This window comes from Coffea arabica, chromosome 10e, assembly GCF_036785885.1.
Source record: "Coffea arabica cultivar ET-39 chromosome 10e, Coffea Arabica ET-39 HiFi, whole genome shotgun sequence".
Lineage (NCBI taxonomy): Eukaryota > Viridiplantae > Streptophyta > Magnoliopsida > Gentianales > Rubiaceae > Coffea > Coffea arabica.
The window spans coordinates 7,963,342-7,977,583 of record NC_092328.1 but is presented as its reverse complement, the minus strand read 5'-3'; the positions used below and the strand labels follow the sequence as shown (position 1 = coordinate 7,977,583).

Here is a 14,242-nt window from a genome sequence, read left to right as displayed (position 1 = left end):
TTCAAGGCAGCATTTTTGGGGAGAAAAATGCTGCTCCCATGGTATCAGTTTTTCTGATGGACGAATCTTTGTTGATGAACTTTTGGGTGAATTGTATCATGCAATCATCGGTACTTTCATTCAGCAGTTGTATTGCTCCATCAGGTGTAGATATGCTTACCTTTTTTTGGTTAATTTCTTGCGTTAGTATCTGATTTGTCAAGGTTATGTTGTTTGCCCGGGGAACCTGTTTAGTTGTGAAACTATTGCGAACAACATTTTTGGTGGAATGTTAAACAACAGCCATTTTGGTTTGGACTATTTTTCTCCTGAACTGAAACATCTAATGCGCTGGGCCCATTTAACCTGGCAAAAAATGATCAATTTCGTCCCTAAACTTTTTCGCTAGAGTCAGATTTAGTCTTTAGTCTTTAATTTCTGTTTTTGATCAATTTCATACATGAACTTAATTTTTATATTAAATTAAAATTTTTGTGACGGCGTCACCACCTAACTCCTAATTGAACACTAAATAGGAGTATTTTGGGAGTTTTGGCACTCTCTTCCCTCCACTACCAAACTCCACTCTTGCCACTCTCCAACCCTTCATCGCCCATCTCTAAAAATTTGATTCAGCGAATATCAATCCCTTCTCAGGGGAAAAAAAAAATGTCATTTCCCTCTAGAAGAGATCAGACTCCCCTGTTGAAATTTGTCTGCGTATTTTAACTTTAGAGTACATACTCTTGCCATAATTTTAACTTTAATTTGTCTGGGATTTTGATTCACTGCTGCAACTTTGGAATACATTCTCTTGCCATTTTCCCTTGTTTGTTTTCTCACGAATGATTTACAAGACAGAAGCTACTGTTTCTGGAAATTGCGCATTTTTTGAAGACGGAAAAAGATGACAGTAGTTGGATAATTTATAAAATAACATGGTAATTATCTTTGGCTAATGATCATAGGACATCTTTATCCATATCTAATCCTGCATACGAGTCATTGTGCTGGCCGTGGAGGAATTTGCAAGAACAAACTCTTTTGTTTCCTCGGATCAGAATGCCCAATATCACAAGTGTGTTTTCTAATTATCACTTAAAAACTTATAATCTCCAGCTTACTTTCATTTTTTCTTTTGGAAAACACCTCATTCTAGACTGATTTATACTTTTTTTTTTCTGATTATACAACGTAATTGTGGGAATCCTTCCGTTATATTTATCAAGAACTGGCGCTGACCCATCATGGGATGTGAAGAAGGGCTACTAGTAACAGGATTAGGGAAGGGAGTGAGGAAGAAAAGGTGAAAAGAGGAGAGACGGTAAAGTAAACGGCTTGTAGAGGTGGTGGTGGGGGGTAGGGGTGTCGAGGAAGGGAGAATGGGGGGTCGATGGGGAAGGGAGTGGCGGAGGAGAGTTGCTAGGAGAGAGAAAAGGGGAGGCGAGGGCGTGGTTAGGCCTGTCAACGGTCTGGGTCTAGATCCAGACCCGGACCGGATCCGTGAAATTTTTTTGGGTACGGGTAGGGATTTAATTCCATTACCCGGACCCGGATCCGGATCCGTTTTGTCAAACAAAAAACGGGTCGGATACGGAATATAGTATTTCAGCCTGTATTAGACCCGGATCCAGATATAAATGGATTAGTAATTTAAAATATATATATTTATCAATATAATTAGATTAGGGTGATGTATTTGAGTAAAGTCAATTTGATTTCTTTTCTTATTTTTTTTTTTTGTATTAGTTAGAAATTAGTTTACAAATATATTTTTTTCTTATTTTTATTAGAAATTGTAAGTTTTGATAATTTTTTTCGAGTAGGCCCGACCCGAATCCGGAACATAGAGTAGAAGATCCGTCAGATAAACAGGTCAGATCCGGGTCCGATATGATATGCCGGGTCCGGAATAATGAATTCCGGCCCAAAGGCCTAGGCGTGGTGGCAGCGGCGGGTAAAGGTGAGTTAGGGGGAAGGAGGAAGAAGTTAAATTAAAAATTTTTAAAATATTTTTAAAAAGTTTTAAATTTTAAAAGTACCTCAAAAAATACTTGATTTCTTTCTAATATATTTAGTTTTATTACAACTCATATCCAAAGTTCCTAAAATACTTCTATATAACTGTTATATAAGAAGTTCAATTGCTTTTAGGTGATGGTGTTTAGGTGGTGGCGTTGGTGCGAAGGGACTTAATTTGATTTAAAAATTAAGTTTAAGAAGCAAATTAGTCAGGAATCAAAGTTAGGAACTAAATCAACTTTAGTGAAAAAGTATAAATATGAAATTGGCAATTTTCCCCATAATTAATTCACCAAAAGTTCTATAAGAGTGTTCGGCTTGAATTAAAAAGTATTACTACTAAAGTAGTGACCAACCGCTTTGGTCCAATAACTAGTGGTTAGAAGAAATCTCATAGAATTCTTCTATGGATCATGTCTGGAGTTTATATCTCACCTAGTACAGTAATAGAGTTTAAATCTTACTTGGTGCAGTAAGGGGAAGCATGGTACTCCCTTTCTTCGATAAATTTTAGAGAGTGTAGTAGTGCATAACTTAGCGTGAAGATCGGTTAAAAAAGAAAACAAAAAAAGAGAGGGGTGGAGATGAGTTTAAAAAAAAAAAGGAAAAAAGAGTAAAGTAGTCGCTATCGTCTCATTCCTCACGGACCTAAAAGTTAGGCAGTTTATCAATATTGTTCATTTTTTCTTTCATGACTGCAAAGTGCAAACAAAGCACTAGCATCTGCTAAGACCAACAACTTCGATTATCAGTTCCTCCAATGAGAATGTGTGTAAACAAGAATATAGGCTAATAAAGGTTGAAAGATTATCTCATCCAGATGCTTAAGCTAATATGGAGAGTTTGAACACTGAACCTGTCCATTTTTGTGTGCGCTCAATAGTTGAAGTTGTAGTATTTGGTGAGATTGTACACATAAACTCTTGTTTAAGGTGAATGATTTGTTCATTTCATAAGTTTAACAGCAGAAATGCTTGACTTTTTCAATAAATTTTGCAGGATTACTCTCAGTGACGGAATCAGGATTTTTTTTCTTGGGGGGGGGGGGTTTTCCTAACAAAATTATCTTAATATGTTATATTCAAAATAATTTCCATCTATTTAAATATATGCATCTAAAAGCATCAGATATTAACTTTAATTATAGAGGTATGTCTATTTCATAATATATGCAGCATAATCATAATGAAAATTAATACAAGAAATAAATTTTGAATAAATTTTTTGTAACATCACAAACCACCCAAACTGCACATTATGTATGTGTAGTATATATGGGTGTATGTGGGGGTGTGTATATATAAGTAAATCTTATATATACTGACAGTGTATACACTACCATTGTTGGATACATGATATATAAATTTGAAATTCAAATTTAAATTCAGATAATTTGTCATGCATCAAATGGTGATGATGTATATACTGTCAGTGTATAAAAAATTAATCATATATATATATACACACATACACATATACATATACATATACATGTACATATACATATATATATGTAATTATTTTCAATTAAAAAAGATAAAAGTTATGTTAACATACTTTGAAATTTCAACCTCTTTTCTTAAAAATAAATTGAGTTTTACATTCTTTCATAGAACTAAATTCATTTATGAATGAATTAGTGCTCAATTTTCTAACAACTTTCTTTTCTATATAAACAGTTAGGCAATCATTCAAGAAATTATCTTCCATCTTATTTCGGAAACTTGTCATGATTATCTTCATAATTGAAAATACTCGTTCTATAATTGCAGTTGATATAGGAAGAGTGAGAACAAATCTAATCAATTGGGTTATATTGTATATTTGTACATGAACCAATAAAGTAATTATTTTTATTTTAGCCTATTGATAATTATGAATTAGGTTCTTTTTATTATATTATATCAAATTGGGTTAATTTATTGCGAATCATTAAATTATAAGTTTACTTTTTTGAAAGTCAAATAACTAGCACAATAAAAAATAAATAACTTTTTTTGAAGAATAATTCAAATGTGGCTAATTCATATAGATAAACTCTCATAATATAAACTAAAATTGTAAAAAAATTAAGGGCCAACTTTGTTTTACACGTATATTTACACACTGTGGATTAAAATTTTCAAGACTCAGAGGCCTCCTTGGCTCGGCGAATTTTTAGGAATATTGTCAAAATTGAAAATGGTCAGAAAATTGGTGTTCTGTTGGGATGGGTTTCGGAATAAGAGGTTGCCACAATTGAGACGTGAGGCTTCTAATAAAAATACTTTTAATTTTCATTTATTTTGGTTTGCTTTAATTTTTTTTTTATTTTCTTAAAGGCTTCGCCACTCATTTCAATCGCCGTTGTTTTGTCTTTTATGTATACCTTTTTTTACTAACTTTTATTATTTAATATTTAATAAAAGGCAGCGCTACCAAGTTTTCTTTTTCCCGTAAAATGTAACCTTAATTAGGCGTAATTAGGGTTTAGGGTTTTACGTTTTACATGAAATCCTAATTTCCAAATCACAGTGTAACCCTTTAACCCTAATTTTAACATCAAAATTCTTAAATCGTATTACTACAATTCTATTATAAACCAAAATTATCAAAAATTTAATATATGATATTAGAATAATGTTAAATTTATAAATTAAGATGATAATCAAGTATGCTATTAAATTACTAATAAAATTTGTCTAAGTCATATTTTTAAAATTTTGTAATATTAATGTTAATTTAAATAATGATAAATAATGCAGTATTGATCAATATTTATAGAATGTAATAATTAGTATATAAACTTAAATAATAATAAATTACGCTTAATTAGAGTTTAGGGTTTAAATAATTAGTATGCTATTAAAAACACACTAAAATTTACCTAAGTCATATTTTTAAAATTTTTAATGTTAATGCTAATTTGAATAATGATAAATAATGCAACATTAAACAATATTTATAGAATGTAATAATTAGCATATAAACTTAATTGATAATAAAATGAGAGTTTCGATAAGAAAAATTCAAAAAATTTAAATATCACCCATCAACGTGCCTCTTGCTCTTATCTCGCGGAGTGGTAGAACAGTCACATTTCCAATGAATTCTTCCGTGTGGTAGATCTCGTCCTAATTGTAATCGTTCGCACCTCCAAGGTGGTGCATAAACTTGTTCAGGTATTTGATCATCATCATCATCAACGGAGGGATCAAATACCGGAGTTTGACCGCATCTAGGACAAGAACCATGTATAGGCGCTTCGAAAGGAGCACTAATGGGAACACTGTCGTCATCCAAATGCAAAACAGGTGAGAAACCAGCCGAGATTTCTAGGAAGTGGTACAATTGATCAAGATTATCCTGAAACTTAATTTCTGGACACATCGTTGTAGCAAGCATTGTAGACGACGGTGTAGCAGTAGACGTATAGCCAAATACAGGTATGGGAGTAGGTGTGTCACTGAAATGACCTCCAAAAGCTGGCACAGTGGGAGGTGTGAAGAAAGCTTCATTATGAGAAAAGAGTGTGCTAATAGGTGGATCGTAACCGGATAGTGATGAAGTCTGCGTTATATCTTCGTCCGACATATCAACAACATGCGTGGAGGTGCTCCCTCTGTGACGTCTAATTGCTTATTTCCTACCACGGACTTCCCTAGGTAGATGCTCGACAGGCATCTGAAAAGGGGCAGCAGAAGAGGCAGATTGACCAATATCTTGACGGTCGAATGGACCACACCAGAAAGAGAAAATGAAGAAGAAGATGAGAATCACACCAGAAAAAGAAAAATCTAAGAGAAATATATAGAGAAGATGAAGAGGAAGATGAGGACCACACTAGAAAGAGAAAGGTCGTGAGGGAGTTGGGTTTTCTCAAGTGAATATACAGAAAAGAGAGAAAATTGAGATTGTCCGTGAAAATGAGGCATGAATAGTTATTGTCGGCAATATAACAAATAATTGTAGTACTGCTACTTTGACTACAAATTATTTTTTGACTAAATCCTGAACTTTGATTTGTAGATCTAGACGGATGGATAGTGGAAAAGCTAACGCCAAAAATTCAAATTGCGGCATTAGTTTTTTAAAAAAAATAGTACGTGGCCGTTAACCTTTTTTTATAAAGAAATAATAAGAGGGTCAATGACAATCGTTGGTTACCTAGGTTAGGTGGATGGACGGTGGCAAAACTATCGACGCAATCAGGATTTGCGGTTTTACTTTAAAAAAATTGCTTTTTCAGTTAAAAAAAATTAATTTTAGCTGCAATCAATAATTGCCTTTTCACTTTAAAAGAAAATATTTTGGCCGACAATCTGAATCCGTTGATTACTCCGTTGATCACATGTGGAAAAAATAAAAAAATTTTGACGCCGGCGTCAATAAAAATAAAATAAAATGTGATAAATTTGTGGTATCGAGGAAAAGTCAAAAAGCTGACACCACAAATGACGCAAGGTAAAAAAAAAAAAAACTGAATGCCACCAAGCGAAGATCGAAGAAATTTGTCTGTATTAGCTGTAGTTGTTAGTCTTGCCATCCTGTCAAGTCCTTATCGGTGTTGGCAAAGATGTTCGGATGAGCGGGAAAAGCTTGTGGAAAAAAAAACCGGAGAAATTATACAAAACTAAAACAATAAAAAATAAATACAAATTAATTCTAATTTTATTGATAGTCTCATACCTAAAATGCGGCGACCTACAATCAGAACGCACTCTCAAATGCCCCCAATTTTATGATAGTTTTTTATTTTAGCAATATTCTTAGAAATTTGCCCCTTGGCTCCGTCATTATTTACTCCGGAAAAGTTTCTATTGCATGAAATGTGAAGCAGTTCTCAGAAGCTTGCATCTTGATGGGGTGCCTGTGCTCGAAAAAGAAAAACACCAGGAAAATCCCTGGTTATGAAGAACCTACTATTCTTGCTGCTGAGACGCCTCGTAAGTGTGCTTCTTTTACTTTCATATTCTTCCTAGTTTCATACTTGAAATAATTGTATTGATGTTCTTGGAATAGTCCCATTTAGGCACACAATCACCACTTTTTTTAGCACGTTATTGTTGAATTGAATTGTAGAAACGTGTGATAACATCTTATTTTGAGCTTAACATAGTTTCATTTTGATATATACCTATCTCCATTAATGTTGAAAATTCAATCAATTTCAGTAGTAGTTTTTTTTTTAAAAAAAAATGTAAATTGACATGCTTTTCTCTTGCAGTTACAGTGAATGAAATAGAGGCATTATATGAGCTATTTAAGAAAATTAGCAGCTCCATTATTGATGACGGGCTTATCAACAAGGTATTCTCTCCAACTAGGATATGAAACTACAAGATATTTCTCTGCTGTCAGTTGTTTAACTTGTTTCTCTATGTTTTATCTTTGTCATCTTAGATACTGAGTTTGTATTAGCAGTGAGGCAAGAATGTCTCCTTCTAACAAAATCCTATTACGTGCAATTTTATTATCAGGAAGAGTTTCAGCTTGCATTGTTCAGGCACCAAAACAGGAGGAATGTTTTTTGCAGACAGGGTATGTCTCCAGACTTCTTTTTCAGTAGTTGCTGCTGAATTTGATGCAAGCTACTGATGTCTTTGGTTTGAGCACACATTTTCTACTGCTGGTATTGCATTGCAGTATAGTTCAACCATCCTGCTGCTTGGTTATGCGTAGAGCTAAATTTGCAGTTAGTGACATCCTTACTGATCCTCCGGCATATTGTCATGTAGATATTCGATCTGTTTGATATTAAGCGCAATGGAGTAATTGAATATGGTGAATTTGTCCAATCTTTGGGCGTATTTCACCCAAGTGCACCTATGGCTGACAAAACTACATGTAAGAATCAATTTTGGAGTGCACGCAATAACCCAATAAGCTTCAACCTGAAATTTAGTCCACATTTATGCTTCTGGTTTAAGCTTTTCACTGACTTGGCTCATTTATCTTGTGCAAAACCTCTTCTCTTTTGGCAGTTGCTTTTAGATTGTACGATCTAAGGCACACAGGTTATGTTGAGAGAGAAGAGGTAAGAGTAACCATTGTTCTTGACTCTTTGTACTTTCAAGTTGCTATTCCGAGCTTCTAAAGACAAATGTATTCGTGCGTTCAGAAATCGCTGCTAAATTCATGTAAGCTTCACTTAGAAGTATATATTTCCACCGACCAACTATGCTGCCATATTTTGTTTTATAAGCTAATATTACTGTCTTCACTTCAACAGCTTAGTCATGCAGTTTCTTTAGATTTTGCATCTTGAATCATATTCTCATGAAAGGAATGTTCAAGTTAAAAAATCACTTAATCCTTTGAATCCTTGTTGTGAAGTCAATAAATTATGCATCCTCTGGTTGAATCATAACGACTTACTTCAATTTTGACTCTATCTCCTGATTCTCCTCCTATTTTTGTGACTCCTTTCAACGATTTCTATATGGAAGCCTTTCAAATCTCATTATCTAAAACAAGGTGATTGTGAAGGTAGCCTAACATACTGATTGTCTCTTGAAGAAGGAGATAGATGCAAACAAATTTTTTTTGAGCCTTATGCCTATATTGTTAATTGACAGTTGAAAGAGATGGTACTGGCGCTTTTGCACGAATCAGATATTGTGCTTTCGGATGATGTTGTCCAAATGATCGTGGATAAGGTGAAAATTTTCTACGTTGACTCCTAGCTATTGTGATTTCTTCATCATCGGATTCAAATTTCTTTAACTTATGCTGCTGTAGACATTCAGAGATGCAGATACAAAAGGTGATGGCAGGATTGATCAAGAAGAGTGGAAGGAGTTTGTATCAAAGTTTCCATCTCTTATGAAGAACATGACTCTTCCGTATCTTAAGTAAGTTTTACAAGTGAATCACATGCTTGTTTAACCTCTTAAGTGAAATCTGCACATAGTGCTGATCATCTGCAGTTTAAGCACACCTTGTTCCATTGAGAATTTCCTTCTTCAGTTTTATAGCAGCTACTTAAATCTAGTAAATCTCTGCTTTGAACTTTTCCAATCTGCTTCTGAATATGCTATGAACATCTTGCTTGTTTGGACTTCGATGTTCTACATGTTGAGCAAGTAGTCCATATAACCGCGGTCAAAATATTGGCGATATTTGAGTTACCTTATCATAGTTCTGGATTCATTTGAACTTGTATAATGTCCTCGAGAATGCAAGGTTTGAAAAGTTATCTTGAGAATTTTGAATAGAAACAAAACAACTTCACAGAACATATCAAATCGTTAAAAAAAAAAAAAGAAGACATTGTCATAAACGTTTTGTCTATTCCAAGGTTGAGAAGAATGCTTCTATAGGAGGAGGTACAAAATCCTCCATGTTTAGATTAATTGAGGAATCTGTTGGTTATATCTTCTGAGTCAATTGGTTTGATCAGGCATATTTCGGTAGCGTTTCCCAGCTTTGTGATAAGCTCTGAAGTTGAAGAACCTGAAATGCTGGTTGACGTTTGTTGCAAGAATGCAACTTCTTGTTCAAGCAGTACAACATAGCTTCTGGCTATGCCTACGATCTTCACTTTCAGAGGGTAGTGGGTATTTCCTTGAGTACAACTTTAACTGTGTAGAAAGAAGCTATGCATGAGTATCGCTAAATGCTGCTAAACCGTCCAGAAGTAGGCCAGATCCCAGTATCAGAACCCTCCATTGTTATCATTGATATTATTACTGTCTACTGTTTATTGTAAGTTAAAATGTGCTATAGATTAATGCAAGTATCAGAACCCTCTTTTTGTTTTTTTTTCCTTTACCTTTTAGGCTAGAAAATTAAAAGCATGTACAGAAGAGAAGAAAATCTGCTGTTCCAGCTTTTAAAGAGTTCTCAGAACAGTCGAAAACAGACTTGAAAATCTTTAAACTCTAAATCTCATTATTCTTTACTTTATGTGTTTGATGATCAATGAAAACCAATCCAACAAGACTTTGAAAAATTTTCTTCGATTCTCTATTACACTAGGGTAACATGCTTAATTTATAATACCAAGTTCAAGTATGTTTTTCCTTGTTAATTTACAAATTTTAAATCTATTCAAAATCATACAAAATCAAATTCTGTTTGTTTTTTTTATCCCAAAAAGCTCAACGGTACTAATCTCCTCTTACCTTAGAATCAAGACAATGTGACAAAATCGGTAATTGGTCATTGCAATCTGGTCAAATGTATTATTAGAAATGTTTGAAATTAGCATCTGCACTTGTAAATTGTAATCCACCGATTGCTATTCTTTTGAAATCAATTAAGATCAAAATCTATAAGATTTGGAATCAAATTAATTGCTACATGTGTAAATGTAAAACTTTTCAAAAAGTTTGAGCCAGTATTCATCCAAATTCAACCAAAATTTCGAGTTCACTGAAATATTACAACCAACTAATTTAAGAGGAGTTGATCTTTCTCCTGCGTCCCCTTTTTCATTAATTCCCTGAGCACAATCGAGAAGTATGGTGCGAATAAGAGCACAAGAAGTTTATGACTCTTTGCCATATCATGCAGACGAGAAAATTGAATCACGATAACCTTCTAAATGTCAAGCACCTCTATTAAGTAATCTTACAACTGAAAACAACCACAGAACAAAACAACAATAAAAAAAACTGCCCCAAAAAGGAAAAATCAACAATACAAAGCCATCTGAATTGAGATGAATCTTCTACAATCGACATCATCAAGTGACCTTCAACTTTCAATCTCGTAGTTAACAGCTGAAATGTCCAGAGCCTAGCAGTTCCTCCAATCAATTTTGCTATCTACTCAGAGAACCGAAACCTGGCTGTTTCTTAATGCCTCCTCTGCATAATTGCCACACAGTTCAATGATTAGCTTTTACAACAAGTACAATGTGTGAATAAATGAGGACAAAGTATTCGAAACAAGTCTTAAAACCAATTTCCATGAATCTCTCTCTCTCTCTCTCTCAGAGACACACACACACACACACATGTCGGATGTAGATCAAAAGACACATTAATTTCCATTAATGCATGGTAGAATTACCTTCAACTGACTTTTCTACAATTTGTGACAACGTTAAACCTCCTACAATCTAAATGTCGAAGAGCACTAGCTTCACCATATCCACTAATTAGGGGACAAGCTATGGGTATAGTGCTATTGAAACATGACTGGCACAAAGACGTATAGCATCAGCGTACATTTTACATAAAAAAAAAAGAAGCGTGCAAGGGCACTCCTCAACCAATGTCAATAGGCAGCCTGGGAAATTGGCATCCAGGAATATTATTTCATGTTGACAAATCAAGCACCCTGTTAATGTTGAATACAATAGTTCAGCTGAACAAGTTATCTGCCAACAAGATTGTAGATGTTGCAGTGTTAAAGCATAACGCCACTTAGCATGTTGCAATACACATTGAATACATCTAAAAAATTTCTCTACTAGGAAAACAAAAGGAGAAAAATCATTTCATCACATTTGATTTACTGTCAGGAAATCAAAACAATGGCAACTTGTAGTTCTTATTGGTTTCAGTTAAAATGAAGATATATTCTGAGGCAAAACAGCTCTATAATGACGTAAGGTATATAGGAACTCACTCTCGAGAGCAACTCACCTTTTGCTTCTTGAATTTTCTCTCACTACTGTTGCCATTGCCAATAACTGCTGATTGCTCAGGTCCATTATCCTCTAAAGGCAGAGTCTTTATCTCATCATAGAAGCTCTCTGTCAGATCAAGCAACCTAGCAAAAAAGGAGAAATCAAATCAGACAAGTAGTAAATGGATGTCGGTTTATTCATATCCATATCCATATCCATTGAATTTTTCTACTGAACTTACCCATTCCTTGGTTTCTTCAGACGCCTCATTTTCTGCTTCTCAGCTTTTGTAAGAGGAGCACGTATAAAGAGCTCTTCTTCTTGCTGTGCACGTTGTTCCATCTTTTCCATGTACTTAGTTACTTCTGCACTTTCAGTTCCAATATCTTCTCTAACCTTCATTTTCAGATTGGTCTAAAACTTAGTACACCAAACAAAATTTTTTAAAGAAATAGAAACCAAAAACCGCATCCTTTAACTTACCTCTTCAGGTTTTCCCTCCAGGTCATTCATCAATTCTCTCACATAAGCACTCCGTCTAGCCTGACGTAAAGTTTCTTTCTCTTTTCTCATGGCATTTCTCTCCTGTCGAGACATTTTATCTTCGTCCATAGTAGCAGGCACAAGTTTTGGCGGGCGGTATACTCCATCCTTCTGCAATTTTAGACGAACTTTAGAAAGGGGAACTCACAAATATATTCACATTTTGATACATCACAAGTCCCATGAAAGTAAATCTCACTTGATGCCACAACTTTTACAAGTTTCCAAACAGGGAAATTCTCCATTAGTTTTTTTCCTTTTCAAGAAAATAAGGTACTTTTCTCAATATTTAAAAAGTAATATTGTTTTCCTCTTAATTAAACATTTAAATATCATTAACACACCTCCAGAGTTGCATCTGTTTTGCTAATAAGCATATCCGGATTTGGTCGGTACTTTAACCATTTCTCTTCTTCTTTAGCTGTTTCAGTCTCCTCCACAGTAATATCTCGATTCTCCACTACATTTCTGGGGGTCACTCCAGCAAGCTTCCCTATCTGATACTGAAGTTTTTTATCAATTGGGTGAACCTGTAGAAACCAGAACATGAACAGAAAACTAAGTCAAACATAAACCCAAATCAGTATCTACAAAGGCTTCCCACCCTGACCATAACCACACAATCACTTCCCCAGCAATCCAATAAAAATCTCGAAAACAATATGTAGAAAATGAAATTGATATCCCAAAGGAACGTGCAAAATTACCTTCTCCAAAAACAATCTGATCTCCACAAGGCTCCTTACAACAGGATGTCCTTCAATAGATAAACCTTTCGCCTTGCGAAGCAAATAGTACACAAGTGACTGACAATAATTCAGAAGCAGTAAATACTTCGCGTCTAGATAGCTTATTCCATCTGTTGTGGGAAAATTATCTGCTTTCACCTAATATCCAAAACATACATCAATTCAGACCAGCACAAACTAGACCAATAAGAATGAGCCCAGGTCAAAATTTCAACCAACAAGAGCCATAGTCCCAATTTCAGTCCCATTTCAACACCTAAACTTCTGGATATACTACAAACATATGATTTTGGATTTCCTATCACCGTTCAGCTAAGGTAAAAATCTTGAAGACCAAATTATCAATTTGAGCAGCTCTTTCGCATTTAAAAATAAAAATTTAACGAAGCCCTCTCACCTTTGCAGTAAGAGCTTCAATCTTCGCCCTGACTGTATCCAAACCATACATCATCTCTTTCAAGACCGCAACCAGCTGCGGCGCTTCTCTGAACCATCAATTCAGGAAAAATAACAAAAAATGAACAAATTTCTGAACCTGGTCGATTATTACTTTATCTATTATTCATAATAAACTAGAAATCATTGCCAAATTGCTCACTTGCTTATTCTGGCGTTGTTATCCACTGATGCATCTGCCTCCGCCATGCTTTACAATTACTTCTGTGAAAGGAACAATTTTATCAACTTTTGAAGCTTTTGTACTCTTAATTTTGAGTTGGGGCTTTTCCCTTTCCTATGAATTTGAAGGTCTGTAACGACCAACGAACTTTCTCCTTTCTTTCTCCTGTAAAACCTTCTATAAACCCTACAATTCTATTTCTCAATTTTTGTGACCGCCCCTCCATTTTTGTTATATTATGAGATGTGCCCAAAACAGTTACTGTTTATTACGCCTGTGGCCCCGTTGACATTTGGATCCCCTGGGACCACTGGGACGTAGATTTTTAGCTAACAATTTGACAAATCATTTTTTAACACCTCTTTTCGTGGAAAATAAAAATAAAAGATAGAGATCAAGCTGATTGAGTTATGGTCAACCGAAAGGACATACACATAATGACATAAGTACATATTTTCTGACAGGAATGATTATTTTTTGAATTTGTCTTGTATATTTTACTTAATATAAGGGTATTTTTTGTTTTCATAGAAAACTTAAAAGTAAGGGAATGTGATTAATTGGTATTTTTCTATAAGCGAGTTTAATCGATCTTTTATATTTTAAAAAAAGTAAAGCAACTTGTAATAAGATACTTTGAAATGCTTGATAAAGTATTGCGTACAAATGTGATATGTGAAAAGTATTTGAAAATAGTTCGTTCTGAATGAGTAAAACGCTAACAAGAAAATACTTACTTAAATATGAAAATAATTATTTGTGTAATCCTAA

At 34.3% G+C, this 14,242-nt stretch overlaps 1 protein-coding gene and 1 pseudogene across 1 annotated transcript; one reads left to right on the top strand and one right to left on the bottom strand.

The window, feature by feature from the left end:
- Positions 1-6,533: 6,533 nt before the first annotated feature.
- On the top strand, positions 6,534-9,742 carry LOC113711679 (calcineurin B-like protein 4; annotated as a pseudogene).
- A 713-nt stretch (positions 9,743-10,455) lies between these two features.
- On the bottom strand, positions 10,456-13,634 carry LOC113712196 (uncharacterized). Its single transcript, XM_027235512.2, has 8 exons — positions 13,451-13,634; positions 13,250-13,337; positions 12,811-12,990; positions 12,448-12,633; positions 12,044-12,214; positions 11,802-11,956; positions 11,577-11,703; positions 10,456-10,793 (listed from the first exon to the last, which is right to left on the bottom strand). Exons 1-8 carry the CDS (start codon positions 13,495-13,497, stop codon positions 10,782-10,784), a joined length of 966 nt encoding a protein of 321 aa, XP_027091313.1. The 5' UTR covers positions 13,498-13,634; the 3' UTR covers positions 10,456-10,781.
- Between the last annotated feature and the right edge of the window lie 608 nt (positions 13,635-14,242).

What these genes read in the sequence shown, in the direction of transcription:
- LOC113712196 (XM_027235512.2), bottom strand. Translation starts at nt 13,497, where the DNA reads ATGGCGGAGGCAGATGCATCAGTGGATAACAACGCCAGAATAAGCAA. An exon ending in AACAACGCCAGAATAAGCAA is followed by an intron (nt 13,338 to 13,450) that starts GTGAGCAATTTG and finishes TTGATGGTTCAG; the next exon opens with AGAAGCGCCGCAGCTGGTTG. An exon ending in TTGAAGCTCTTACTGCAAAG is followed by an intron (nt 12,991 to 13,249) that starts GTGAGAGGGCTT and finishes TTTGGATATTAG; the next exon opens with GTGAAAGCAGATAATTTTCC.